Source organism: Ahaetulla prasina, chromosome 12 (assembly GCF_028640845.1).
Source record: "Ahaetulla prasina isolate Xishuangbanna chromosome 12, ASM2864084v1, whole genome shotgun sequence".
In the NCBI taxonomy this organism is placed as follows: domain Eukaryota; kingdom Metazoa; phylum Chordata; class Lepidosauria; order Squamata; family Colubridae; genus Ahaetulla; species Ahaetulla prasina.
Genome location: NC_080550.1, coordinates 23,270,850 through 23,298,718, shown reverse-complemented (window position 1 = coordinate 23,298,718; position 27,869 = coordinate 23,270,850). Strand labels below are relative to the sequence as shown.

The 27,869-nt window shown below is 44.6% G+C and overlaps 1 protein-coding gene across 1 annotated transcript in view; it reads left to right on the top strand.

Annotated features, from left to right (window-relative positions):
- Window positions 1-27,869, top strand: part of SLC12A3 (solute carrier family 12 member 3) — a 42,563-nt gene continuing 14,694 nt past the window's right edge. The window contains exons 1-18 of the mRNA XM_058155477.1: window positions 1-1,288; window positions 2,121-2,267; window positions 5,313-5,388; window positions 5,576-5,671; window positions 7,722-7,861; window positions 9,218-9,328; window positions 11,057-11,168; window positions 11,813-11,943; window positions 13,046-13,130; window positions 14,036-14,190; window positions 17,534-17,641; window positions 19,195-19,318; window positions 20,678-20,779; window positions 22,617-22,772; window positions 22,860-22,959; window positions 23,397-23,508; window positions 26,344-26,484; window positions 27,182-27,288. Coding sequence (XP_058011460.1) covers window positions 899-1,288; window positions 2,121-2,267; window positions 5,313-5,388; window positions 5,576-5,671; window positions 7,722-7,861; window positions 9,218-9,328; window positions 11,057-11,168; window positions 11,813-11,943; window positions 13,046-13,130; window positions 14,036-14,190; window positions 17,534-17,641; window positions 19,195-19,318; window positions 20,678-20,779; window positions 22,617-22,772; window positions 22,860-22,959; window positions 23,397-23,508; window positions 26,344-26,484; window positions 27,182-27,288 — 2,393 coding nt within the window. The 5' untranslated portion in view covers window positions 1-898. The remainder of the gene's footprint in view (window positions 1,289-2,120; window positions 2,268-5,312; window positions 5,389-5,575; window positions 5,672-7,721; window positions 7,862-9,217; window positions 9,329-11,056; window positions 11,169-11,812; window positions 11,944-13,045; window positions 13,131-14,035; window positions 14,191-17,533; window positions 17,642-19,194; window positions 19,319-20,677; window positions 20,780-22,616; window positions 22,773-22,859; window positions 22,960-23,396; window positions 23,509-26,343; window positions 26,485-27,181; window positions 27,289-27,869) is intronic.

The window sequence follows — 27,869 nt, the reverse complement described above, 5'->3', positions numbered from 1 at the left end:
TTGGCCAAGTGTGATTGGACACACAAGGAATTTGTCTTGGTGCATATGCTCTCAGTGTACATAAAAGAAAAGATACGTTCATCAAGGTACAACATTTACAACACAATTGATGATCAATATATCAATATAAATCATAAGGGTGTACATGCACCTTTAGCTTTCAATGACTTTCTTTAGTACGTGTAATCCTTGACTTATAACCACTCACTTAGTGACTGTTCGAAATTACAACGGCACTGAAAAAAACGACTTATGACCATTGCAGCATCCCTGTGGTCACGTGATCAAAATTCGGAGACTTGGCCAGTGGCATGTGATCCTCTTTTACAACTCTCTGATAAGCCGAGTCCATGGGGAAGACAGATTCACTTAGCGTCCGTGTTACTAACTTAACAACTGCAGTGATTCACTTAACGACACTGGCAAGGCAGGTTGTACCATGGGGGCAAAACTCAACTTACCAACTGTCTTGTTGAGGAATGGAACTTTTGGCCTCAATTTTGATTGTAGGTCGTGGACCACTGGTATCATAAGTGTCCTAAATCAAATATAAGTTTAGGAAAAGTCAGAGGCACATTAGACTCGTTCTCATAAAGTAATCCATAAAGCTGTGCCCCAATTCCTTCCCAGCTAATTTGAAGATAAGAGAAACTTAATGTACCCAAACAAAATGAACCACCGCGGAAGTCTTGTTTCAGACTTCTGTTTAAGTGGGTTTTTCATCAGCCTTTTTCCTCAGGACTTAATACCAAATCTGTTATCACTGTCCTGATCTAGAACTGGAATTGGTGAGTGTGATATTCCTGTAGGCTACTGTTTTCAGCCACGAGCACGGGAGTCTCTCCGACCATTATTTTGGGCCAGCTTTTTCTGGTTTTGTGGGTGATAAAAAGCCCACATGTCTGACCCACTGCGTTACAGACCCCAATCTGCCCTGGGATCTGTGATTTCAGGGGGCATCGAGATGAAAAGGGGAAGGAATGAGATGGTGGAGCTGCCAGGGATCCAACCAGGAGAAGATCGGGAGTGTCTGAATGGCCGCTTCACCATTAGTACCCTCTTCAGCCCTGAGGGCAGCGGCACCAACCACTACAGCCAAACGGGGGCTGCTTCTTATGACATCACCCAAACCAGCCACTGTACCCATAACAGCACCTTCTACATGCAGACCTTTGGATATAACACCGTTGATGTTGTGCCTAACTATGAAAACTATGCCAACACCAAGATCTGTAGTGAAATCCAGAAGCCGAGACCAACACTTGCGGATCTCCACTCCTTTCTTAAGGTATAGTCCAATTAATTCAGAGCCATCCTCTTCCTCTTTTTCCTTTCCTTCCCTTCTTCATCCTCCTCTCCCTTCATCCTCCCCTTCCTTCCCCTTCATCCTCCTCTCCCCGTCCTTTCACTTCTCTTCATCCTTTTCTTTCTTTATCTTCCCCTCCCCTTTTTCATCTTCCCCTCTCCTTCATCCTTTTCCATTCTTTCCTTCATCCTCCCTCCCTTCATCCTTCCTTCCCTTCTTCACTCTTCCCTTCCTTTGCCTTCCTTCTTTATCCTCTCCTTCCCCTTCATTCCTTCCCCTTCATTCCTTTCTTCCTTTCCTTTCCTTTCCTTTTCCTTTTCCTTCCCTTCCCTTTTTCATCCTCCTCTCCCTTCATCCTCCCCTTCCTTCCCCTTCTTCATCCTCCCCTCCCCTTCCTTTCATCCTCATCCTTTCATCCCCTTCCTTTCCCTTCATCCTTTTCTTTCTTCATCTTCACCTCCCCTCCATCCTTCCTTCCCCTTCTTCACTCTTCTCTTCCATTTCCTCCCTTTCTTCATCCTCCCCTCCCCTCCCCTGATATCACAGCTACTGCTGTTGTCTCTTCCACATGGAAGTTCCGCTTGGTCATTTCCTTCCTAAAATCAAAAGTAGGAATCTTCAGCCTTCTGCGGAGCCTGCTCTTGTGCTCTTTCTGTTTCAGGGTAAACTCCTCCAAGGGAACCACATTGAGATAAGCATCTTATTGCTCCTGATGCTTCTCAAGTATACGGGCACCCCCATATTTTCCAATCTTTTATCAATCGAATATCCTTCCCTCTTAGAAACCATCCTCTCTGTCCATGTGTTTTCCCAGCAAGAAAATAGCCACCCGCGTCCCCCAAGATACGAAGCCCATAGAAGCAACAGCTTCTCGGACGAAGTGGTGGGAGAAGAGGCTGGTAAGGAGAAAGAGAAGAATCAAGGAGAGCCCGTCCGATTCGGATGGGTCAAGGGGGTGATGGTGAGTAGCTTTCATAAATTATCTAAATCTGACAGGATCCTTTCCAACCCCACTCAGTGCTTTGGGCTACTGTTCCCACCATCCTGGACCAGATTGGTCTCACCTCATGCTTGTTTACTGCTCTGATCTCTTGCCTAATTTACATTATATAATTTTCTCCAAAGCCACAACATTAAAGGTAAAGGTTCCCCTCGTACATACGTGCTAGTCATTGCCGACTCTATGGGGCAGTGCTCATCTCCATTTCAAAGCCGAAGAGCCAGTGCTGTCCAAAGATGTCTCCGTGGTCATGTGGCCAGCATGACTAAATGCCAAAGGCGCACGGAACGCTGTTACTTTCCCACCAAAGGTGGTCCCTATTTTTCTACTTATGTGCTTTCAAACTGCTAGGCTGGCAGAAGCTAGGACAAGTAATGGGAACTCACCCCATTACGTGGCACTAGGGATTCGAACCGCTGAACTGTCAACCTTTTGATTGACAAGCTCAGCGCCTTAGTCACTGCATCCCATATAATGCCACAATGTTACATTCTTAAAGCCATAACTTCCTGCCACTGAAGGGACCTTAAGTACCCAAACAACCAAAGATGCAAGAATACATAGTGGAGAAATATTGTGTTAATTTGAATAAATGTTAAGAATATTTGTACTGCAATAATTTTCAAAAAAGAAAGGAAAAAAAATTATAAAATAGATCCACGGAGAGGCAGAAGCTCTGTGTAAACTCCAGGATTCTTTCCCTGATATTCTGTATTCTAATAAAGGAGAATATTTGTAGCTCAGGGTTGAAATGAGGGGTCCTTGGTGCTCTCTGACCTTGAGTGGTTTTCTTGCAGACATTTTATCACCAGCCTATGTAACATCATCAGTGTTAGAAGGATATGGGGCTTCCAGCACCGATGATCTTATCTTGATTAGGTAACGAAACATCTGCAAAGAAAACCCCCACCAAGCTCAGAGAGCAACAAGGACCCCTCATTCTGTCTTCTAAATCTTTAGCTAAAGTAGTCCTCAAGTTCCAACTGTAATGGAGTCTGTCCATCTCAATCGTAACTCATCATGGACATAAAGCAAATCAATCGGCCTGATTTTAGAACCTTTTTTGCAGCGGTTGTTAAATGAACCCATGATTCGCTATAGGCTGGTTTTACCAAAAATGAAGCAAATTGTGGTCACTTGATTGAAGAACGCTGCAATATTCATAAATACAGCCTGGTTGCCAAGCACCTGAAGTGTGGTCACATGACCCTGGGAGAAATCCAGCCATTGGAACTTCAACTCCAAGTTGTAAGGTCCCCTTATCTAGATCCCTCAGAACTTCCACTGGTTGCTAAGTCAAGGTCTACCTGGACTTCTTTCCTTCTCCCTCTCTCTTTGTCTGTCTCTCTCTCATCCCCAAAACAATTGATTCTTCAGATTGTTCAATACAAACTATTAAAAACTGTTTGCTGGTGGAGCAACAATCAAGCCTGTTGCAATGCTATTGCAATGCTCTCCGACTATTGCAATGCTCTCTACATGGGGCTCCCCTTGAAGAGCACCCGGAGGCTCCAGTTAGTCCAGAATGCGGCCATGCGGGTGATAGAGGGAGCACCGCGTTGCTCCCATATAACACCTATCCTGCGCGGCCTACACTGGCTACCGGTAGTCTTTCGGGTGCAATTCAAGGTTTTGGTTACCACCTTTAAAGCGCTCCATGGCTTAGGACCGGAATACCTTCGAGACCGCCTTCTGCCGCCAATTGCCTCCCAATGACCTGTGCACTCCCACAGAGTGGGCCTCCTCAGGGTGCCGTCAACCAAACAATGTAGGTTGGCGGCCCCCAGGGGGAGGGCCTTTTCTGTGGCAGCACCGGCCCTGTGGAACGAGCTTCCTCCAGGATTACGACAACTACCCGACCTCCGGACCTTCAGACGTGAACTGAAGACTCTATTATTTCAGCGTGCAGGACTAGCCTAAGATAAAATGTTTTAGCATATTTTAATGGGGTTTTTATTGGTTTTTACTGTTTTAGTGATCAGGCCATGATAATATTTAGTTTTAACTGGGTCTTAATGTTTATTTATTATATTGTTTTAATATGCCTGTGAACCGCCCTGAGTCCTACGGGAGATGGTGCGGTATATAAGTTTGATTACTAAATGAATAAATAAATAAAGCCGATACAGTTAGGCAGGACAAGAACTAACAGATGGAAGGTGATGAAAGAGCGATCCAACCTAGAACTGAGGAGGAACTTCCTGATAGAACAATTAATCAGTGAAACGGCTTGTCTCCAGAACTTTTGGATGCTCCATCAATGGAAGTTTTCAGGAAAAGATTAGATAGCCATTGGCCCAGAATGGTATAGGGCAATGGTGGCAAACCTTTTACTCACCAAATGCCAAACAGGTACGCACTTGGCTTATCCGCGGCTCCTCCCTGGGCGCTGCATGCACAATCACCACCATCTTTACATGTGCACGGCTTTCGTGTGCCCTCCCCCTGTGTGTTGCGCGTACAACCGCACCATCTGTGCATGCGCACAGATTTTGTGTTGCTTTCCCATGCGCTGCATGCACAATTGCATCATCTGCACACGCGCACGGCTTGCACACACACAATGCATGCACATGAACAGCATCTGCGCATGTACGTGCTGCACACAGGTACTTGCAGGCGCATGCAGAGGAGAGCTCTGAAGGCCAGCTGGGTCGCTGGAATTGCACGCATGCGCACTGGAGGCCCGAACACCAGCTGGGGACACATGCATGCGCAGCTACAGGTGAGTTGGGCAACAGCTCGCATGCCCGGAAAGATGGCTCTGTGTGCTACCTCGGGCACACGTGCCATAGGTTCGCCATCATGGGTATAGAGTCTCCTGCTTGGGCAAGGATTTAAATTAGAAGACCTCCAACATTTCTTCCAACTTTGTTATTCGGCATTCTATATTTTGTGATCTCACGGAGCTAACTGAAGTGTTCCTAGCATCCAATCTCTGGCCTTCCTTGAGGACCTTCCATCTGTGGTCCTCCCCAGTTACTATCTGCTGCTTCTGCCCTCTAGATTCGTTGCATGCTTAACATCTGGGGTGTGATCCTGTACCTCCGGCTTCCTTGGATCACCGCACAAGCGGGCATAGGTAAGTCCTGTCAAATTCATTTGCTGCTGGGCATGGCTGGCTGGGGAATTCTGGGAGACAAAGTCCACGAGTCTTAAAGTTGCCAAGTTTGGGGACCCCTGCCTAAGAGGGACGGAAGTTGGAGAACTCCACTTGAGGGAAAGCCTTCTAGCACAAGATAATTGAAATGACGTCTTTCATTTTGCAGCGCTGACTTGGGTGATCATTCTAATGTCTGTGACCGTGACCACCATCACTGGATTATCCATTTCTGCCATCTCCACCAATGGGAAAGTCAGATCAGGTAGCAATTTATTCAATAGCCCAAGAACAAGAGAAACCATTGGGATGTGCAGACAGAATACACCCAAATGTTTGGACAACACACCTCTCTCTCTCTCTCTCTTTCTCTCTCTCTCTCTCTCTCTCTCTTTAAATATAGATTTTTTATTAAGTTTCATTATAAGATAACAACAACACTTTATTATTACAGTCTTAGACCAGAGACCACAACAAATAAAAGCACTTAGTAAATATACACTTAAAAATTCTAGTATAAAATAATAAATAACAACTAAAATGTATAATAAAATCCAGTGTCAATGATACATGGTCTGACTATAATAGTTGCAATCCATAAACTGTGTGGCCCTGTAGGTTCAACACTAAAAGGGAAAGGACTAAGCGGTGCAAAGGGTTTGCCAGAAATTGTTCTATAATATCGCTACGGTGGAGAAGAGACATGTTTGCAATGAATCCCCAGTGCTGCTGCACAGAATCTGGCCACTTGTGCTGTAGTTATGGATTGTTCATCCTTAAGCAGCCACTGAAGATAGGTTGTGTCAGAAGGGCCGGGATACCTAGCAGTTTTTTTATTTATTTATTTGCATTTATATCCCGCCCTTCTCCAAAGACTCAGGGCGGCTTACACTATGTCAAGCAATAGTCTTCATCCATTTGTATATTATATACAAAGTCAACTTATTGCCCCCAACAATCTGGTAGGGGGCAATAACAACCTCATTTTACCTACCTTATAAAGGATGGAAGGCTGAGTCAACCTTGGGCCTGGTGGGGCTTGAACCTGCAGTAATTGCAAGCAGCTGCTGTTAATAACAGACTGTCTTACCAGTCTGAGCCACAGAGGCCCTTATTGGCAGAATATGTTTTTTCCTAATCTCCGTATAAAAGGAACATCTAAGGAACATGTGACCCACAGTCTCCACCTCTCCTGAGCCGCAGGGACAGAATCTTTCTGTGAATGGTATCCTTTTATACTTGCCGTACAGGGCGGCCGATGGAAGGGCATTATAAGATAAAAAGAAACAAAAGTTACAGAACTGAGAGAAAGAGAGGAGGGCTAAGAAAGAGGGAAGAGTAGTAACTTCTGACTTCAGGGCAGTACAATATAAAATTTAAAAAAATTATGATCTCAACCTTTTGCCTTACATTTTAAGCCCTTTCTATAATTTAAAAAAATCATTCTAATTATTAAACTAAAATCACAGTTTCGTTTGTTCAGGTTTGAGCAAAAATAAATAAAATTTTTTAAAAAATGCAGTAGTGGTTTCTAAGTAGAAACAAAATTAGATAGGCTCTTCTTAAAAACTTCCAGTGATGGAGCATCCGGAAGTTGTGGATGGTCCATCATTGGAGGTTTTCAAGAACAGAATGGACCCCTATTTATCTAGAATGGTGACGGGCACGGGTGTCAAACTCACTGTGTCACGTTGCCGTCACATGACGTTTCGTGACATTTTCCCCATTCATGGAGCTGGGGTAGACTTGGCTTGCACGTGACACATCTGGCTTGTGGGTTTGACACCCCTGGTATGAGGTCTTCTGCTTGACCAGGAGGTTGAACTAGAAGATCTCCAAGGTTCCTTCCAACTTTGCTATTCTGTTATTTAAAACAGCCACTTTTGCCATCTCTGCTAACTCCATCATAAATCATAGTTACAACTTACGATCATTATTTTTTTTTATTTGCATTTATATCCTGCCCTTCTCCAAAGACTCAGGGCGGCTAACACTATGTTAGCAATAGTCTTCATCCTATTTGTATATTTATATACAAAGTCAACTTATTGCCCCCAACAATCTGGGTCCTCATTTTACCTACCTTATAACGATGGAAGGTTGAGTCAACCTTGGGCCTGGTGGGACTAGAACCTGCAGTAATTGCAAGCAGCTGTGTTAATAACAGACTGTTTTAGCAGTCTGAGCCACAGAGGCCCCTAAATTCATTAATTTAGTGTTGCGTATCAGTGATTGCAGGACCTCTGTAGATGCCACACGCTAAATAAATAAATTTGAAAAGCGACTGTGCTGATTGTGTTGCTCCCATCTCTTAGGTGGGACCTACTTCCTCATTTCGAGAAGCCTTGGGCCAGAGTTGGGAGGCTCCATCGGTCTCATCTTTGCTTTTGCCAATGCCGTGGCCGTGGCCATGCATACCGTGGGCTTTGCAGAAACAGTGCGAGACCTCTTGCAGGTATGATGTGATCACAGTAGGAGCAATTGGTGGGAAGGGAAGCATGCAGGAATGGGCTTCAGATCCTTTAGTAACGGGTTCTCTGCCCCGTTGCTGGGTGGGCGTGGCCATGGTGGGTGTGGCCTAATCAGCTGCCTGCACCACAGCGGGGGTGGGTGGGTGCATTTTTTGCCCTCCCCAGTCTCTGGAGGCTTTCCTCAAGCCTCCAGGAGGGCAAAACCAGCTTCCCCCAGGGTCTGGAGGCCTTCCGAAGGCCGGAAACAGGCGTGTTTCTAGACTTCCGACCGGTAGGCCTGTTTTTTGCCCTCCCGGACCCTCCGCGTGGCCCCTGCACTTACCTGGAATGATGAATGGGCCATGTGGAGATTCCTGGGAGGGGTGGGGGTGGGTGGGCATAGCCAGCTGGGGGTGGCATTTGGGGGGTCGCTGAACCCCGGCGATCCTTGGCTAGAGGATTGGCCTAACCCTGCCAAACCCCAGGAGGCCACCCCTTGAAGTATGGGAGATGCTTGCTTTGTTTGATTGGGGCATGTTTTCATTGAGGCCTAGCCAAGGCTGATCTTGGTTAATATTTGAATGGAGATCACCAGATCTCTCAAGGCTATGGGTTAGATATGGTTGGGAAGCCCAAGAGATGCTTCAGAAGAAACCAGTGTCAGCCCTTCAAGGCTGCCCAAATTAGGAAACCAATTCCACAAGAAGACTAGAATGACTCCGTTGTTACAACTGGATTAAGATTCTTGATTAAGATAGACCAGTATTTCTCAATCTTGGCCACTTGAAAATGTGTGGTCTTGAACTCCCAGAAATTCCCATGGCTGGCATGGTTGGCCAAGATATGAGAAACATTGGGATAGGTAGGTTACTGTAACAAAATCTTCAAAATCTGATTGCGTTTTTTCCTTCCCTCCCTCTGGTACCCCATGAAGTCAGGAAGGGGCCAATCTAAGCTTCTTCCTATATTATCTTCTTTCTCAGGGTTCAAAGAAAGCTTCTGCCTTGTAAGACTTATGGAAACTGAAACATCTGTTCCTCTAGTGCAGGGGTCTCCAACCTTGGTCCCTTTAAGACTTGTGGACTCCAACTCCCAGAGTCCCTCAGCCAGCAAAGCTGGCTGAGGAACTCTGGAAGTTGGAGTCCACAAGTCTTAAAGGGACCAAGGTTGGAGATCCCTGCTCTAGTGAACCCTTCAGAGCTTTTCAACTCTGTTCATCCGGACGTGCTAGGAATCTATCAGGCACTTTTGCTTTTTTTTTTAAAAAAAGTCTTGAGTTCCATCTGTAGGGTGTTGGACAGTCCTTTGGCCCAATCCAGGAGATTTGCAGTTGACTGAGGGTTGGATTTTTCTCTCCAAAGGAATATAACTCAAGCATGGTGGACTCTACCAATGACATCCGCATCATCGGGGTTGTCACTGTGACGGTGCTGCTTGGAGTATCCTTGGCTGGGATGGAGTGGGAAGCCAAGGTAAGTCCATTATTGGGGAAGAGCGGGCTGATTTGGGAGGAAGCATCTTCCATGGTGGGAATTATCTCTTTCCATGTTCTACACATCTCACAGTCCTTAGATCAGTGGTTCTCAACCTTTATAATGCTGCAACCCCTTTAATACAATTCCCCACGATGTGGCGACCCCAACCATAAAATTATTTTCGTTTTGAATTTATCGCGCCTGAAGCCGTATTGGCTAGCGATCTGAACTGCTTGTGATTGCCTTGAGGACGGAGGCATTAAAGCGGAGACTCCTCCCCTATTAAGTTTATCGCGCCTGAAGCCAGATTAGGCTAGCGATTGGGAGCGATTGCAGCTGGCTTGAGAGGGAGACATCAGAGCAAAGATTTCTCTCTTTTTTAATTCATCGCGCCTGAAGCCGAATTCGGCTAGCAATTTGAAGAGCCTGCAGCTGGCTTGTGGAGTCAACCATTGGAGCGCGATTCTTCCACTTGCAAGTATACTTCCCATATTTCCGATGGTCTTAGGCGACCCCTGGGAAATCGTCATTCGACCCCCAGCGGGATCCCGACCCACAGGTTGAGAACCGCTGCCTTAGATGGTGGGCCATCTTGACCATCATGCCTGAGTTGGTGGTCAGGAATGAGCAAGGCCAACTCCACTGAAACTGAGAAGTGGACCTCGGGGTGTTCAACACCTTTTATTCATTTATTTTTTAAAATTGATTTTCTGTTAAATACATTTCTTAGTGGTTAATAAACATCAGGTTGTCTGGGTATTTAATTTGCTTAACAATACAAATTTATATTCTTCATCCTCATCTCCTTTTTTCCAACCATTGGTAAAATAAATTCCATGTTTGATAATATTCTACATCTTCTTTCTGTTTAATTTTCAGTGTCAATCTATTCATTTCTGCACAAACCAGTTATCTTCCTGACTCTCTCTTCATCTTGCAGTATATCTTCATTTTTCCAAATATAATCCTCACTGCTGTGGATGTTCAACCCCTTTTAGAACCCCCTACCTTCTCTCCCTTCCCCGATGCAACAAACTGGAGAGAAGGAACTTACTCTGAGTGGAAATCTGAACTGAGATCTTGCAAATAGCTTTTCAAAAATCAGTGGAAGGCAATACTTTGTAGATTTGGTTTTCATAGGTAGATATTCTTCAGGCGTGTAGCCAAAGCTGGCAAAGGATTTGGAGAATTACATTCCAATCATATCTAGATTGGAGAAGGTTGGTTACTGAAGAGTAGTTGGGGGAGACTTTGACCTGTCACCCGTTCTAGCTTTAGAACAAAATTCCCACACCGCAACCTGGAGCAACCCAGTTCTCTGCCCCACCAGCTCCTTTCCTTTTTGTGGAATCTTGAGTTAAGTCAACCCAAGACAAGAAAGTTCTGTTGTGATGCTGGCTGAGGAGGATGGAAGTTTCGAAATCAATTGGGTATCCAGGTGGGGAAAATTAGCTATCACGTTGGAAGGGGATGGCCAACATTTTTGAAGAACCCCTACGTGGATGGAGAGAATGAGTCCTTTCATCAAACAAACCTACATGATCACTTAGGCTAGGCATGATGGGGTTTGTAGTCCAATATCCAGAGGGACTACTGTGTTGGGGGAAGGCAGCTGTAATCTAAATTGGTGATGATGGACTTGGCTGTAGGAAGGAGAAAGATCTGGGAAGATTGAGCTAAACTCTTCAAACTGCCTTTCATGTATTGTTTGCTTGGTTTTGCAAGGCTCAAGTTCTCTTTTTCATGGTGATCATGATTTCCTTCATTAACTACGTGGTGGGGACGGTTATGCCAGCCACTGAGGAGAAGCAGGCCAAAGGATTTTTCAGTTACCGAGGTGAGTGGGAGGGAGGTGGGATGAAGAAGGGAGAGTTTGCAGCTGAAAAGCTCCAGGACACTTCGATTTGGTGCAAGGGGTGGAATGAGAAGAAGCAGATGTGGGTGGTTCCTAGGTTTTGGACCAGACTGCTATGAAAACTTTCATTCAGAACTGCTATTTTTGATGGCTGAATAAATAATACTTTAGAACAGTGTTTCTCAACCTTGGCAATTTTGAGACATGTCAACTTCAACTCCCAGAATTCAACAGCCAGCCATGTTGCCTGAGGGATTCTGGGGGTTGAAGTCCATATTTATTTCTCAACCATGGCAAGTTTAAGACATGTTGACTTCAACTCCCAGAATTCAATAGCCAGCCATGCTGGCATTGGAACTCTGGGAGTTGAAGTCCACATGTCTTAAAATTGCCAGGGCTGAGAAACACCAGTTTAAAACAAGTGCAAGCAGGCACAACATAGTAAGGGTAAAAAAATAAAGAGGGCAGTCCCAAATAAATGATGTAAGCTGTGCCCCTTCATTTTATGTCTCCAAGAAACAAGACTTTGATTGCATGGATATGGTTGTCCCACCTCCCTCCGTGCACTTTCCTAAATTCAAGCATAATTTTTTAAACCTGAATATTCCATTTTTTTCCTCCTTCAGCCAACATTTTTGCTCAGAATTTTGTTCCCAGCTGGCGGGGCCCTGATGGCAGCTTCTTCGGTTTGTTTTCCATCTTCTTCCCATCAGCCACTGGCATCTTGGCAGGAGCCAACATTTCAGGTGATTTGAAGGTAGGCCTGGTTGGCTGGGGCCACAGGGAGGAGAAGGGGTACCTGACCAGGTGGGAAACTGTGGGTTAACTGGTGTCTTCTGTGCGTCTCAACGTTTGCATGCAAACTCTCAAGACATAAAATGTCAAGTATCCCATGCCACCATAACTGGTTGGGTCTCCTAGGAATAAATGGAGCCATTAATTAATTAGGGATGTCTCATTTTAGGAGAACTAAGACTTATTTGCTTAAAGCCTGCCAAGGATTTGAAATCCTTGATGCTCTTTGAGCTTGGTTGTTTTCTTGCAGAGATTTCATTATCCAGCTAGGTAACATCATCAGTGCTAGAAGGGGTGGAGTTTCATCTCTGTTTACATACAGTAGCTTGCCCTATTAGTGCTGGCGTGTTGTTTTCTTCTTGGCAGTTCCTTGATTTAGACTGTTGTTTACTGTTTGAGGGGACGCGGTGGCTCAGGGGCTAGGACGTTGAGCTTGTTGATCGAAAGATTGGCAGCTCAGCGGTTCGAATCCCTAGTGCTGCTGTGTAACGGGGTGAGCTCCCGTTACTTGTCCCAGCTTCTGCCAATCTAGCAGTTTTGAAAGCACGTAAAAATGCAAGTAGAAAAAATAGGGACCACCTTTGGTGGGAAGGTAACAGCGTTCCGTGCGCCTTTGGCGTTGAGTCATGCCGGCCACATGACCACAGAGACGTCTTCGGACAGCGCTGGCTCTTCGGCTTTGAAACGGAGATGAGCACAGCCCCCTAGAGTCGGCAACGACTAGCATGTATGTGCGAGGGGAACCTTTACCTTTACCTTTACTGTTTGATTGTTGTTCATCTGATTTGCTAGTTCCTTGACTGGGATACTGTTTTCTGCTTGATGGTTAACTGAAGGTGCCTGGCACTCAGAAATATTAGCCATTAACATGCACACAGCGATAAACAACATCTACATGTCACTCAAAAGGGACAATCAAAAAACCAAAAAAGGAAACAAAAAGATCAAAACACCTCCTCACTAGCAATCGACTCCCAGATAAACAGGATTTTAACACCAGGATTAATACTAGACCAACCATCAATCTGATAATTGTCAAATTATCATTTGTTTTCCTTGGCCAGGATCCTGCTGTGGCAATTCCTAAGGGAACCCTCATGGCTATTTTCTGGACAACTGTGTCATATCTGGTTCTTTCGGCTACAATTGGTAAGTTTACGGATAGCTACAACTACACATATAGTAGGACAAAATTTGTGTGGGGTGAACTCAGTTTAGCACACAAAGAATGTAGCACAGAAAGTTTTTGTAATTTTTCTAACTCACTAGCAGGCAAGATACTGTTGACCTCACCCCATTCCTAAGAGGTCTGCAAGAGGCGTGCATAAGAGCACCAGCGTGCCTACCATCCCTGTCCTAATGTTCCCTTTAATTGTATTCATTTTATGTATTCAATTCATGCTTATACTTATATATATATTATTTAATATATACTCGATGAAAGGAAGAAAGGAAGGAAGGAAGAAAGAAAGAAAGAAAAAGAAAGAGAGAGAGAGAGAGAGAAAGAAAGATGGGGCCAGGGACAGAAGGTGAGATTAAGGCTACGAGAGGTCTCCCTTTGGTTATACTCCTAAGAGGAAACATGAGCAGAATCTAGAAGTATTTAGACACACAGATGTTTTCAGACTGAATTCTCGAATCTCAAAATGATGAAACAAGTGTGGACTTTTGCATTTCAATCCAGTTGTTGGACCAAGAACAACTATGTCTTGCATACAATGTTGTCTACTTTTGGGTGATGTAAAAATTCTAATTTCCATCTCTTCCCCTCCCATATGTCATGATCTTACATGGACTTGGTTCCAAATGTCTTTGAAAAAGCTAAAAATGCTTCACAGGATTTTCATAGAGAGCAACCAGAGAGAAGATGGTGGGAAATCCCACACACATTTTTTCCATTGTTTTCTGCCTCTTTGGGTTTTTAGTACTAGCTGATGCGAAAGTACAATACACAAAGCTGCAGAGATCTTCATAAAAGATTTAGGGTTGGGATCTTCATTGGAAAAAACGGAATGGAGAAGAAGTAAGAAATTAACCTTGATGGCTCTTCCTAGGTTCTTGTGTTGTCCGTGATGCCTCTGGGAGCATTAATGATACTGTCCTCGCTGGTTCCATGGGTTGTGAAGGCATTGCTTGTGGCTACGGCTGGAACTTCACAGCATGTGCTCAGAGCCAAAGCTGTCGATATGGGCTCATCAATTACTATCAGGTATAGAATTGTAAATTGTAGAGTGTGTCTGTTGGAAGGAGACCACCTAGTTCAGGGGTCTGCAAATTCGGCTCTTTTAAGACTTGTGGACTTCAACTTCCAGAACTCTGGGAGTTAAAGTCCACAAGTCTTAAAAGAGCCAAGTTTGCAGACCCCTGACCTAGTTCAACTCCATTCTGAGGGCTAAAATCTACTACTTGTAGAAGATGAGTAGGCAGAGCTGTGGGGGGGAGTTAAGTGTGTCATTAGTTTAGAATCCTTACTTTGCAACAAACAGTCTAAATCCAACTTCTCCTGAATCCCGTTGATCCTTATCTGGCACCAATGTAGTACTGAATTTAAGCTGAGTAGATTCTTGTGTTTAGGCTTGAATAAAACCTCTGTGCTGCAACATAACCTATGGTCTTGATCCTTTGCACCTGACTTTACTACTGTTTCCCCACTACTAGAGGTGTTCACTTATCACTGTTCAGGAGGAAGAGAACTTGCATTTAAATATTGACTTAAACCCTGATGGGAATCAAATGTAGGTTTCTTTTTGCATGCAACTTTTCCAAACTTTATCTGAGGCCACTTATTGGAAACTTCGGATAGCTCCAAATACATTGGCTGAATACTTTTGAACATTTTAGTACAGGTAGTGTTCGACTTATGACTACAATAGAGTCCAACATTGCTAAGCAAGACAGTTGTTAAATGAGATTTGCCCCATTTTTCGACCTTTCTTGTCACAGTTGTTAAACGAACCACTGCAGTTGTTATCACGGTTGTTAAGTGAATCGGCTTTCCCCCCCGTCTTTGTTTGTCAGAAAGTCGCAAAAGGGGTTCCCATCAAGGGTGGGTTTCAACATTTTTTACTACTGGTTCTGTGAGTGTGGCTTGGTGGGTGTGGCAGGGGAAGGTTACTACAAAATCCCCATTTCCTCCCAATCAGCTGGGACTCGGGAGGCAGAGAATACTAATAATAATAATAATAATAATAATAATAATAATAATAATAATAATAATAATAATAATAATAATAATAATAATAATAATAATAATAATAATTTAATTTGTATACCGCCCTTCTCCCGAAGGACTCAGGGCGGTGCACAGCCAGAATAAAAAACAAAGAAAACAGTACATATAATATTAAGATCAACCCCTTAAAAAACTTATTCGATTGGCCAAAAATTTTAAAATACAGTAACACCCTATAAAAATCTATAAAATTTAAAACCCATAAAAGCCAATTAAAAATTTTAAAATCAAGCCAGTCCAGCTAAACGGAATAAATAGGTTTTAAGTTCGCGGCGAAAGGTCCGAAGGTCGGATAGTTGACGAAGTCCAGGGGGAAGTTCGTTCCACAGGGTAGGAGCCCCCACAGAGAAGGCTCTCCCCCTGGGGGCCGCCAGTCGACATTGCTTGGCTGACGGCACCCTAAGGAGTCCCTCTCTGTGAGAACGCACCGGTCGCTGGGAGATAGAAGATGGCAGTAGACGGTCCTGTAAATATCCTGGTCCTAAGCCATGGAGCGCTTTGAAGGTAGTCACCAATACCTTGAAGCGCACCCGGAAGACAACAGGCAGCCAGTGCAGTCTGCGCAGGATGGGTGTTACATGGGAGCTCCGAATCGGAGCTGCATTCTGGACTAACTGGAGTCTCCGGGTGCTCTTCAAGGGAAGCCCCATGTAGAGAGCATTGCAATAGTCCAAGCGAGAGGTCACAAGAGCATGAGTGACCGTGCATAGGCCATCCCGGTCCAGGAAGGGGCGCAACTGGCGAATCAGGTGAACCTGATAAAAAGCTCTCCTGGAGACGGTCGTCAAATGGTCTTCGAAAGACAACCGCCCATCCAGGAGAACGCCCAAGTTGCGCACCCTTTCCATCGGGGCCAATGACTCGCCCTCAACAGTCAGCCGCGGCTGCAGCTGACTGTACCAGGGTGCCGGCATCCACAGCCACTCTGTCTTGGAGGGATTAAGCTTGAGCCTGTTCCTCCCCATCCAAACCCGTACGGCTTCCAGACACCGGGACAGCACTTCGATAGCTTCATTGGGGTGGCCTGGGGCCTGAGAAGAGATGGGGGCGGGGCCAGTCAGAGGTGGTATTTACTGGTTCTCCAAATTACTCAAAATTTCCGCTACCGGTTCTCCAGAACTGGTCAGAACCTGCTGAAACCCACCTCTGGTTCCCATGACCCCGGGACAGTACAACAAGTTATAACCAGTGGTGGGATTCAAGTAAATTTAACAACCGGTTCTCTGCCCTCATGATTTCTTCCAACAACCAGTTTGCCAAACTGCTCTCAAAGTTAACAACCGGTTCTCCCGAAGTGGTGCAAACTGGCTGAATCCCACCACTGGTCATAACTATGTGTCAGTCGACGAGCATCTGAATTTTGATCACGTGACCGTGGGGACGCTGCATCGGTCGTAACTGTGAAAAACAAAGTCACTTTTTTCATTACCATCATCACTTGGAACGGTTATTAAACGGATGGTTGCAAGTCAAGGACTGTCGGTTCAGTTATAGGCAAGGATACCGTACTTGTTGATGGAAGTAACTCAAAATAAACCACCTTATTCAATACGGACATGCAAGGCTATTGAAGCGCTATTTCCTGCCTACTCCAATTATAGGGGGAGAGAAGCTTCTATGTGTCAGCGTTCCAAGTAATGCACCCATAGAAAGCAGAACTCCGAGGCAGGCAAATTCCTCAAAGAACAATTTATTGGATACATCATATTGGCACAACTGGTGAAAGCTGACTCTGGAATTTCCCGTGGCTTTCACCCAATTAAAAAGTAAAAGTTTCCCCTTTCCCTCCCAAGTCACTGGTCATGCTATCCAATCCAGGTGCTGGCCGGTTGCTTGGTTACTCCGCTCCTCCTCTTCCCAGCCACCTGTGAGAATGTCCTTGGTTCCCACAGGAAAACTTTATCGTTTTGGCTACAAACCCCATCTAGCTACTTCCCCCCTCCCTCTGCTGTGTGGCAACCAGAGGTGGGCTTCACATACTATAACAACCTGTTTGCCCAGCACCGGAAATGTGAGTGTGTGCCATCCGCGCACGCGTGCAGTGTCACAAAGCATGGCAATTTGCTCACACACGCCATCCATGAATGCGTGCACCATCACAAAGCACAGCGATATAGGATGGGATTGCGATGGGTGGGTGGGTAGCGTCCACAGGTCGCTACTAATGGTTCGCCCAAACGGGTCCAAACCGGCTGAATGCCACCTCTGGTGGCAACCCTGAATCCTCAGCCAGGTTCACTTCACAGTTGACACGATGTCTTTATCTACATGCACAATCCACATTTCATATCAAATTGTCTACCTGTTGCTTGTCCTGCAGACCATGAGCATGGTTTCTGGCTTTGCCCCTCTCATCACAGCTGGAATTTTTGGAGCCACCCTCTCTTCGGCTTTGGCGTGCCTCGTCTCAGCTCCCAAAGTCTTCCAGGTGAGATGCATTATTAATCTGTCAAATAAGACAATAAAACTCTCTCATTTTTGTCTGGTGTGAGGTTTCCGGTTTGGTCAGAGAATCCTAAAGCTGGAAGGGTCAAATGAGGCCACCAATTTCCTATCATCCTCAATTATCCACCCGTGTCTTGGGTGACTATAATGATGGGATGTGTAGTCCTACCTTTTGGGCAACATGAACTTGAAGAAGATGGACACAACTTTCTGGTCACTGCAGTCAGAGTTTCCCAGAGTAAAGGTGAAAATGCTTCCAAGTCAGGCTCACCTCTTGGTGTGTAGAAGAACTGCTACGATGACTACATCTAAGCAGGGATCTTGGGAACAGTATAGAAGTGGTTTGACAGGATCGCCCCCGCCCAGCAGCATTAGACTCTCCCATCCAAATGCTAACCCCAGTTGACCTTAGCTTCTGAGATCAGCCACAGTCATCTGGCTGTTGTTTTCTAAGGCAGGGGTTCTCCAACCTTGGCAACTTTAAGACTTGTGGACTTCAACTCCCAGATTTCCTCAACCAGCAAAACAAATTCTGGGAGTTGAAGTCCACAAGTCTTAAAGTTGCCAAGGTTGGAGATCCCTGTTCTAAGGTGGCTTCTCAGAAGAAACTAAGCAACCAACCAACCAACATCTGTCTGGAAATTTACAATCTGAATTTTGACATAGAAATACGACAGAATTGACATAGGACCATCGAGGAAAAAACAGCAAGGAAAGAATAATTTCTGTTAGATGAACATGCAGAGACAAATTGGGTTATATTAGCTATTCTAGGAATAGATTGCTCCGTTTCAGGGTTGTAAGTAAATATTTCTAGAATGTATGTCTCCTTTAGGAAGCTTAATGCTGCAGTCCAGGCCATCAGTTAATAGCCAGGGATAAAATGTGGGTTTGAGGGTTTCCAAAAAGTAAATTAAAACATTTCTTTTTTGGACCCCACCTCTGCTGATGTTGTTGGTTTGCTTTTTGCTTTACTGACTGGAAAATTTATATCCTGTTTGCTTAATAGAATATAGCAATATAGAAAAATAGAGACCAGCCAATAGGCATTGAGACAATGCTATTAACATATATTTAATCTAAAAAGAGACTTGATCGAAAGCTAAAGAGATAAGCTGTGAGTTTACCGTGTAGCTCAGATTCTGATATACAGTTGAAGGCACATGGCATATATTTAGTGTGTTACCCAATCAAGGAGCATATTTGTAGCTCAGGGTTGAAATGAGGGTCCTTGGTGCTCTCTGAGCTTGCTTGTTTTCTTGCAGATGTTTCATTCATTCATTCATGCATTCATTCATTCATTCATCATCATTCATTCATTCAGGTAATGAAACATTTGTAAGAAAACAAGCAAGCTCTGAGAGCACCAAGTACCCCTCAGGGTCAAATTTGGGTGTTGCTATTGAGAAAATGCCAACCTTCCCTTCCCTCAGCCTTGGATGATGAACTTTTCGTGCAAGGAAGGGTCTTAATTGTTGTGGGAATCCATGAGCACTTAAGAAGTTGGCATGAACTGTTGCTCTGCTCTCCCAACAGTGTCTTTGTAAGGATGAACTCTACCCGGCCATTGGATTTTTTGGAAAAGGCTATGGAAAAAATAATGAACCGATCAGGGGTTACATGCTGACGTACCTCATTGCGGTTGGCTTCATTCTGATTGGTAAGATTGGAAAAGATGTTCTTCCCGCAAAGAATCTGGTCTTGGTCTCAGGGGAGTTGGCTAACCAAAGAGGAGGTATCTGTTCCTTTGACAGTTGCCTGAAATAAACTGTTTCATTCTCCAGCACAGTTCTCAGAGTGCTTTTTAGCAAGATTTATTGAGAGAGGGACACTGTGGCTCAGTGGCTAAAATGCTGAGCTTGTCAATCGAAAGGTCGGCAGTTCAGCGGTTCGAATCCCTAGTGCTGCCGTGTAACGGGGTGAGCTCCCGTTACTTGTCCCAGCTTCTGCCAACCTAGCAGTTTGAAAGCACGTAAAAAAAATGCAAGTAGAAAAATAGGGATCACCTTTGGTGGGAAGGTAACAGCGTTCCGTGCATCTTTGGCATTGAGTCATGCTGGCCACATGACCACGGAGACGTCTTCGGACAGCGCTGGCTCTTCGGCTTTGAAATGGAGATGAGCACCACCCCCTAGAGTCGGGAACGACTAGCACGTATGTGTGAGGGGAACCTCTACTCTTAACCTTATTGAGAGAGGAAAGAAATAGTAAACCAATAAGACAATCACTAAGTGAGGCCTGTCTGTAATCCAAAGGCCCCATGCCCAGAGACAAACTTTCATAGAATATCACTTCTGGACAATGCCAACCGCCTACAGGTAGTCCTTGACCTATGACCACAATTGAGCCCAACGTTTCTGTTGTTAAGTGAGATGTTTATTAAGTGAGGTTTGCCCCATTTTACGACCTTTCTTGCCACAGTTGTTAAATGAATCACTGCAGTTGATAAGTTAGTAACCTGATTCTTAAGTGAATCTATAGCTTCCCCGTGGACTTTGCTTGTCAGAAGGTTGCCAAAGGGAATCACGTGACACCAGGAAGACGGCAACCGTCATAAACATGAACCAGTTGCCCAGCATCTGAATTTTGATTGTATGATCCTAGAGAAGCTATAAAGGTTGTAATTGTGAAAAACAGTCATAAATCACTTTCTTTGATGCCATTGTAACTTGGAACGGTCACTATATGAACTGTTGTAAGTCGAGGACTACCTGCATTTGGAAAGAAAATACAAAGAATTACCAATTACACACCATTTTTAATCATTGACAGGTAGAAGTCAGATCCATGAATTATTACATTGTATTCCAAAGAATAACTAGGTTCCAGTGTTGGTAATTGTCCAGGAAATGTCAATCCGTCAACCTAAAATTGCAGATGGATAAAATTCTACCACATCTCTATCCCTAAGTTGTGACGTCTGTCTTAAAATCCCTCCATTTTTTTTATTGCCAAATTGCTGTGTTTTGAACAATATGCCCAAATACATTCACCATCTCACTTTCCATCTTCTCTGCAGCGGAACTAAATGCCATCGCTCCCATCATCTCCAACTTCTTTCTGTGCTCCTACGCGCTCATCAATTTCAGCTGTTTTCATGCCTCCATCACCAACTCACCAGGTGAGGGCTTTCATCCCACAACTTAGCAGCAAAGATGACCCACCAAGTTGGGTTCAAGAGCTTCGGAAGTTTCCATCCAGGAAACATAAAGTCAGGAAGGATCCTTTCTGAGTTCCTTTTTCTTCCTGTTATGCTGCTGAGGGCTCTCCACCCTCTTATCTGATCATTTTCCTTCCCCCCACCATCTAAAGTCATTTCCTCATACCACTATATATGCTGACCAGTGGTGGGATTCTGTCGTGTCCCACTCCTCCGCTGACGGCCGGGTCAGAGAACTCCGAATCAGGCTTGCCTCTGCAGCTCTGCCCAAAGTCCTAGGAAAGTCCTCAGAGCAGGCAGGAGACCAGTAAGTGACTTCAGCAAGATAAGTTCGAGTTTGCCTGACTCAGAGACTGCCAGAAAGCAGATCCTTTATATAGGCCATGGGGTGTGGCTCCATGACTCAGCACTCATTAAGGCCTGCCCCTCCCTTCCTTCTGTTGCCTCCGCCTATCCAATCTTCTGATGCGAGGGTCACTCCAATCAGCTGTTGGAAGTAAACTTTCCTCAGGCTCACATGCTGTGGAGGAGGGGGAGGGGTCTAGCTGCTCCGTTTGCCTGGGGCATGGAGCCAGGGCTGGGGCCAGGGGATGCTCCCTCCTCTGCAGCCTGCTTGGGCATGGAGCCAGGGCTGGGGCCAGGAGGCATACATTCCTCCGTGTTCGGGAGCAGATAAGCAGACCCCGGCTGCGGTGAGAGCGGACAAGACACAACAGATTCCAAATCTTTTCCTACTGGTTCTATGAGAGAGTGCTTTGCTCATGTGCTCGCCTAATGCGCGCAACACTCAAAGACCACCCTCAGTGTCAGCGTTGGTGAGCTGAGCTGTTGTTTCGCTCAGATGAGGCGTGGCAATCCGCTTTGCTATGTGAATCAGCTGAACTAAAAAAACAAGGGAATATAGGACAGGGAATGGTGGGGGCGGTAGGGTGCAGCTAGCCAGAGGTGGTATTTGCCGGTTCCCTGAACTACTCAAAATTTCCGCTACCGGTTTGCCCAAACCGGTTTGAACTGGCTGAATACCACCTCTGATGCTGACCAATCATCACTCTGCAACAAGGCAAAGAAAGCGTATAATAAAGAGTTATGGTGGCACGGTGGTTAGAAGGCAGCATTGACTCAGCCTTCCACTCTTTCGGGGTCAGTAAAATGAGAACCCAGATTGTTGGGGGCAAAATGATGACTGTCATTCAGCCCTCGGCCTTCAACACCTCAGAGTGGGCTGTAAAGCACTGTGAAGTGGTATATAAGTCTAAGGGCTATTGCTTGTGAAGGGAAGGCAGGCAGGCAGGCAGGCAGGCAGGAAGGAAAATGAGAAGGAAGGAAGCAAAACAAGGAGAAGGAAGGAAGCCATGGTGGCGAAGTTGTTAGAATGCTATATTGCAGGCTAATTCTGCCCACTGTCAGCAGTTTGAGGCTCAGGGTTGACTCAGCCTTCCATTCTTTCAAGGTTGGTAAAATAAGGACCCAGATTGGTGGGAGCAATATAGTGACTCTGTAAACACCTCAGAGAGGGCTGTAAAGCACTGTGGAGCAGTATATAAGTCTAAGTGCTATTGCTATTTAAAGAGTTGTTTGGAAGTGCCTTATGAATGTACTCACATCAGTGGTGGGATTCTACTGGATGTACCTGGTTCGGGCGAACTGGTAACAGCAGCGGTGGGAGTTTCCATCCATCCACCTGGACATCATCACGGATGCTCTGCGCATGTGTAGAGGTGGCGAGCACGCTCACATTTGCAAACCGGTAGCAAATGTTCCACTATTGACTCATATCAAGTATTTTTTTCCCTTTCAGGTTGGAGACCCTCCTTTAGATATTATAGCAAGTGGGCAGCTCTGTTTGGGGCCATCATTTCTGTCGTTATCATGTTCCTGCTAACCTGGTGGGCTGCCCTCATCGCTATTGGGATTGTGGTGTTCTTGCTCGGATACGTTCTTTACAAAAAGCCTGGTATGTAGATAATATTTTTAAAATAATATTAATTAAAATACTGCTCAATAAAACAATGAACTGATCTGAGGTAACTTTTCTTTCCAGGAGTTAACTGGGGCTCATCTGTTCAAGCTGGTTCCTATAACATGGCCCTGAATTATTCTCTGAGTCTCAATGAGGTGGATGACCATATTAAAAATTACAGGTAAGGTTTTGTAAGCCACTGGGTTTTAATGGGAGGCTGTGCCAGTGAGGTCCAGGTACCATGTAGGTCTTTCTCCCCTGATCTGCAAAAGTTTACCAAAATCAGCTTCTTGGTGCTTGGCAGAAATTCCAAACTCCATTTTCCCCCCATCCATTGTTTGGCTACAATTTGCTCGTGGTTCAATCCATCAGGAAGATCCAAGAGACAAATTCAGAGGCAACTGTGTGAAGGAGGACAAAACAAGAGCAAAGGGAGGTTGATGGACCTCTGCCCTGTCCTTCCGCCATGAAAACCTCAACATTTGTGCATCCTTGATAGCTGCTTGTTGTGATTGTCCTTCTTTTGTCCTTTCTGGAATCCAACCGAAGTTACACAGAAGAAGTGGACTGGTTCCATGCAAACAGTCAAGTACTAATACCTCCTTGTTCTCTCTTCAGGCCTCAATGCCTCGTCCTGACTGGTCCTCCTAACTTCCGCCCAGCACTGGTCGATTTTGTGGGAACTTTTACAAAAAATTTGAGTCTGATGATTTGTGGGAATGTGTTGATCGTGAGTATTTGTTTCTACCAGATAACTAAGAAATTGTAGGTCTATTCTATCTTTATCTATCTAATTTCCATTGTTTACCTACCTATTTCTTCTGTGTCCATCCATCCATCATAATATTTGTAGCTTGGGGTTGAGTCCTTGGTGCTTTCTGTGCTTTTTTCTTCTTGTAGACATTTAATTATTCAGTAATTAAACATCCGGCACCAATGTTTTATTATAGATTGTGGTTTTTATTTGTTTTTTTAACCCTAAATTCAGTACCCAGACTTTCAATTAAGAGATGGGAAACTATGTAAGCAGCTTCTTCTTCTTCTTCTTCTTCTTCTTCTTCTTCTTCTTCTTCTTCTTCTTCTTCTTCTTCTTCTTCTTCTTCTTCTTCTTCTTCTTCTTCTTCTTCTTCTTCTTCTTCTTCTTCTTCTTCTCCTCCTCTCCTCCTCCTCCTCCTCCTCCTCCTCCTCCTCCTCCTCCTCCTCCTCCTCCTCCTCCTCCTCCTCCCCTTCTCCTTCTTCTTCTTCTTCTTCTTCTTCTTCTTCTTCTTCTTCTTCTTCTTCTTCTTCTTCTTCTTCTTCTTCTTCTGCTCCTCCTCCTCCTCCCCCTCCTCCTCCTCCTCCTCCTCCTCCTCCTCCTCCTCCTCCTCCTCCTCCTCCTCCTCCTTCTTCTTCTTCTTCTTCTTCTTCTTCTTCTTCTTCTTCTTCTTCTTCTTCTTCTTCTTCTTCTTCTTCTTCTTCTTCTTCTTCTTCTTCCTCCTCCTCCTCCTCCTCTCCCCCCTTCTCCTCCTCCTCCTCCTCTCTCTCTCTCTCTCTCTCTCCCTCCCATCATTCTTGGGGGAATGTTGGCTCGGGAGGAAAGGAAACATCAGCTTTAATCTCAGCTGGGACACAATGCTCCCTCTGCTAAAGACCTGAAATGGAACTGCAGCCCTCAGCCCACCAGGCTTCAAGTAACAAAAAGCAGATTCAATGGCTGGCAAGTGTCCATTTCAGCAGCTTCGGTGGCTTACCTCCAAGCGAGATCCTTTGCTATCCAGGTTGCTAGCCTACTAAACCTTCCCCTCCACCATTTAGACAGTCAATGATAAAAAAACCAGGAGGAGTCTGGCTGTGAAAACGTGTGCCTTTTCATAAAATTAGCCTGAAAAAGTGCTATCAGAACTTCAGATCTGGGGCAGCAAAGGATTAACACAGCTCTCCTTCTACCATATTGTCAAATGTATAGCCCCAAGTACTTCTCTTTGGCTTTCAGGTTTACTGCAGAGGCCAAGAGGAATTCACAGGATGTCTGTGGAGTGTGATAACAAAGCCAGCACTTGGCTTTCAACAATTGTTCTTCTGGAACAATCCTCAGCTAATTAAGCAAGAATGAATGAATGAATGAATGAATGAATGACTGCTAGATTGGTTTTCATCTGCAGCTTGAATTGCCAGGATAAAAATAGACAATTTTGGAGAAGAGAAAATGCAATCTTTGTAGGACATTCTGCTCTGGAGATGTTCCACCATTAATCAATCTCTCTTTTTCTTTCCTTCCTGGAAAAGACAATTTCAATAGGTAAATGTCTGAATCCTTTATGTAATTAGGCCAGCAAAGTGCTTTTAAAAAAATACCAAGTAGCTAAGAGAGGCATAGAAATCTTAGTTTCAACAGGAAAGGAAATCTGAGCATACTCTTCTAGGTTGAGCTATCGCTGTACACATCAAAACTTTTTGTAGAAGAAAAGTTTGCCTTTCCCAATTTGCTTAATATAATTTCAGAATTATTTAACCCATGTTCTTGTGTAATAAAAAAACAGACAATCCACTAAGCCACCTCTAAACTTATCATGGGTAACTATTAAACAAGCTTAGCAAGCTGGATTACCTTTTTAAGCATGTTGTATGAACAAAACCAATGAGATATGGATTCTTGTTCTTGGACTCAGTGTTTAGGGTTCATAGAATGTTTAACAGATTAACAGAGTTGGAAGGGACCTTGTAGGTCATCTAGTCCAACCCCCTACCAAGCAAGAGACCCTACACCATTTATGACAAATGGCAGTCCAGTCTCTTCTTGAAAGTCTCAAGTGATGAAGCTCCCACAATTTCCGAAGGCATGAATCAAGCCCATGGTTTGTTTAATGACTTATTGTCCATGTCACAACTTACTGACTGAATTGGTGGTTTACAGACTAGAATTACTGGGCTGAAGCAAAACAGTAAACCAAATTCAAACCATGTTCAGCTTAAGCTTTATGTTAAATGCTTAGCTTGGTAGGAGCACCTAACAGACCTTGGCTGTTTTCTAACAACAGAATTGGGTTTTGAAAGCCTGAAATTAATAGTTGGACTTCATGCGTGATGTAGCAATTGTAATAGCACTTAGACTTATATACCGCTTCACAGTGCTTTCCAGCCCTCTCTAAGCAGTTTACAGAGTCAGCCTCTTGCCCCCAACAATCTGGGTCCTTAGTTTACCCACCTTGGAAGGATGGAAGGCTGAGTCAACCTGGAGCCAGTCAGGATCGAACTGCCAGACTGCTGGCAGCCGACAATCAGCAGAATTAGCTGCAGTACTGCATTCTAACCACTGCACCACTGTGGCTCTTACCATGTACATAAAGAATAGGACTCAGTTGTGTGTTTGCGGTCACTATATTGGCTTTTTGACCCCACAGTTGCAGATGGTCCTGCACAGATAACATTTCAATAGAAAATAATATATATAAAGCACTGATGATGTTATCTAGCTGGGTAATGAAATGTCTACAAGGAAACAACCAGGCTCAGAGAGCACTGAGGACTCCACATTTCTTCCTGTCTTCCTGTAATTGTGACTCCTTCCTCTGCTTCTTTCTCACAGGGGCCCTGCAGACAGGTGAATGCTGAAGTGGGACTTGCTTCCAAAGGCCACATCAAATGGCTGACCAAGCGAAAGATCAAAGCTTTCTACACAGGCATCTTAGCAGAGGACTTGAGAACTGGAGCACAAGTCCTTATGCAGGTAAAATCAAGCTTGGAGTAATGAAATGCTAATCACACCCAGGGCCACCTGAACTGCAATGGCTTGCTTGAGGAATTCTTGTGTGCTTTTTATTAAAATTTTTTTTGCTCTTATGATTTATAGTAATTCTTGGGTCTTCCTACATGGCTTGCACTATCCACTAAGTGAATAGAATAGAATAGAATAGAATAGAATAGAATAGAATAGAATAGAATAGAATAGAATAGAATAGAACAGAAATAATAGAACAGAAATAATAGAACAGAACGGAATAGAAATAAGAATAGAATAGAATAGAATAGAATAGAATAGAATAGAACAGAACAGAACAGAACAGAACAGAACAGAAATAATAGAACAGAAATAATAGAACAGAATGGAATAGAAATAAGAATAGAATAGAATAGAATAGAAATAGAACAGAACAGAACAGAAAAAATAGAATAGACTAGAAAATAGAATAGAACAGAAATAATATAATAGAACAGATTAGAAATAATAATAGAATAGAATAGAGTGGAGTGGAATGGAATAGATAGAATAGAATAGAATAGAATCGAATCGAATCGAATCGAATCGAATCGAATCTGGAAGGGACCTTGAATGTCTTCTAGTCCAGCCCCCTACTGAACCAGGAGAACCTGTCCTATACTATTTCATAATTTTACCCTAAAAGTCCATCTCTTTCTTGATAAAGGCCTCAGGTCTTGGGAGAATGAAACCCAACGTTCTTGTGCTTGGATATAAGAAGAACTGGCAGGCAGCACATCCCCAGACAGTGGAAGAATATATTGGGATTCTGCAGTAAGTACAACTGGCCGTTGTCTTTAAAATTTTCTAAGCCAGCCTTCCCAAATCTGGTCTTCTCAAAAGGTCTTGAAGTCCAACATGGTCTTTGTCGTGTCCCACTCCTCCGCTGACGGCCGGGTCAGGGAAATCCGAATCAGGCTTGCCTCTGCAGCTCTGCCCAAAGTCCTAGCAAAGTCCTCAGAGCAGGCAGGAGACCAGAAAGTGACTTCAGCAAGATAAGTTCGACTTTGCCTGACTCAGAGACTGCCAGAAAGCAGATCCTTTATATAGGCCATGGGGTGTGGCTCCATGACTCAGCACTCATTAAGGCCTGCCCCTCCCTTCCCTCTGTTGCCTCCGCCTATCCAATCTTCTGATGCGAGGGTCACTCCAATCAGCTGTTGGTAATAAACCCTCCTCAGGCTCACATGCTGTGGAGGAGGGGGAGGGGTCTAGCTGCTCCGTTTGCCTGGGCATGGAGCCAGGGCTGGGGCCGGGAGGTGCTCCTTCTTCTGCAGTTTGTCTGGGCATGGAGCCAGGACTGGGGCTGGGAGGCATACATTCCTCCTTGTTCGGGAGCAGATAAGCAGACCCCG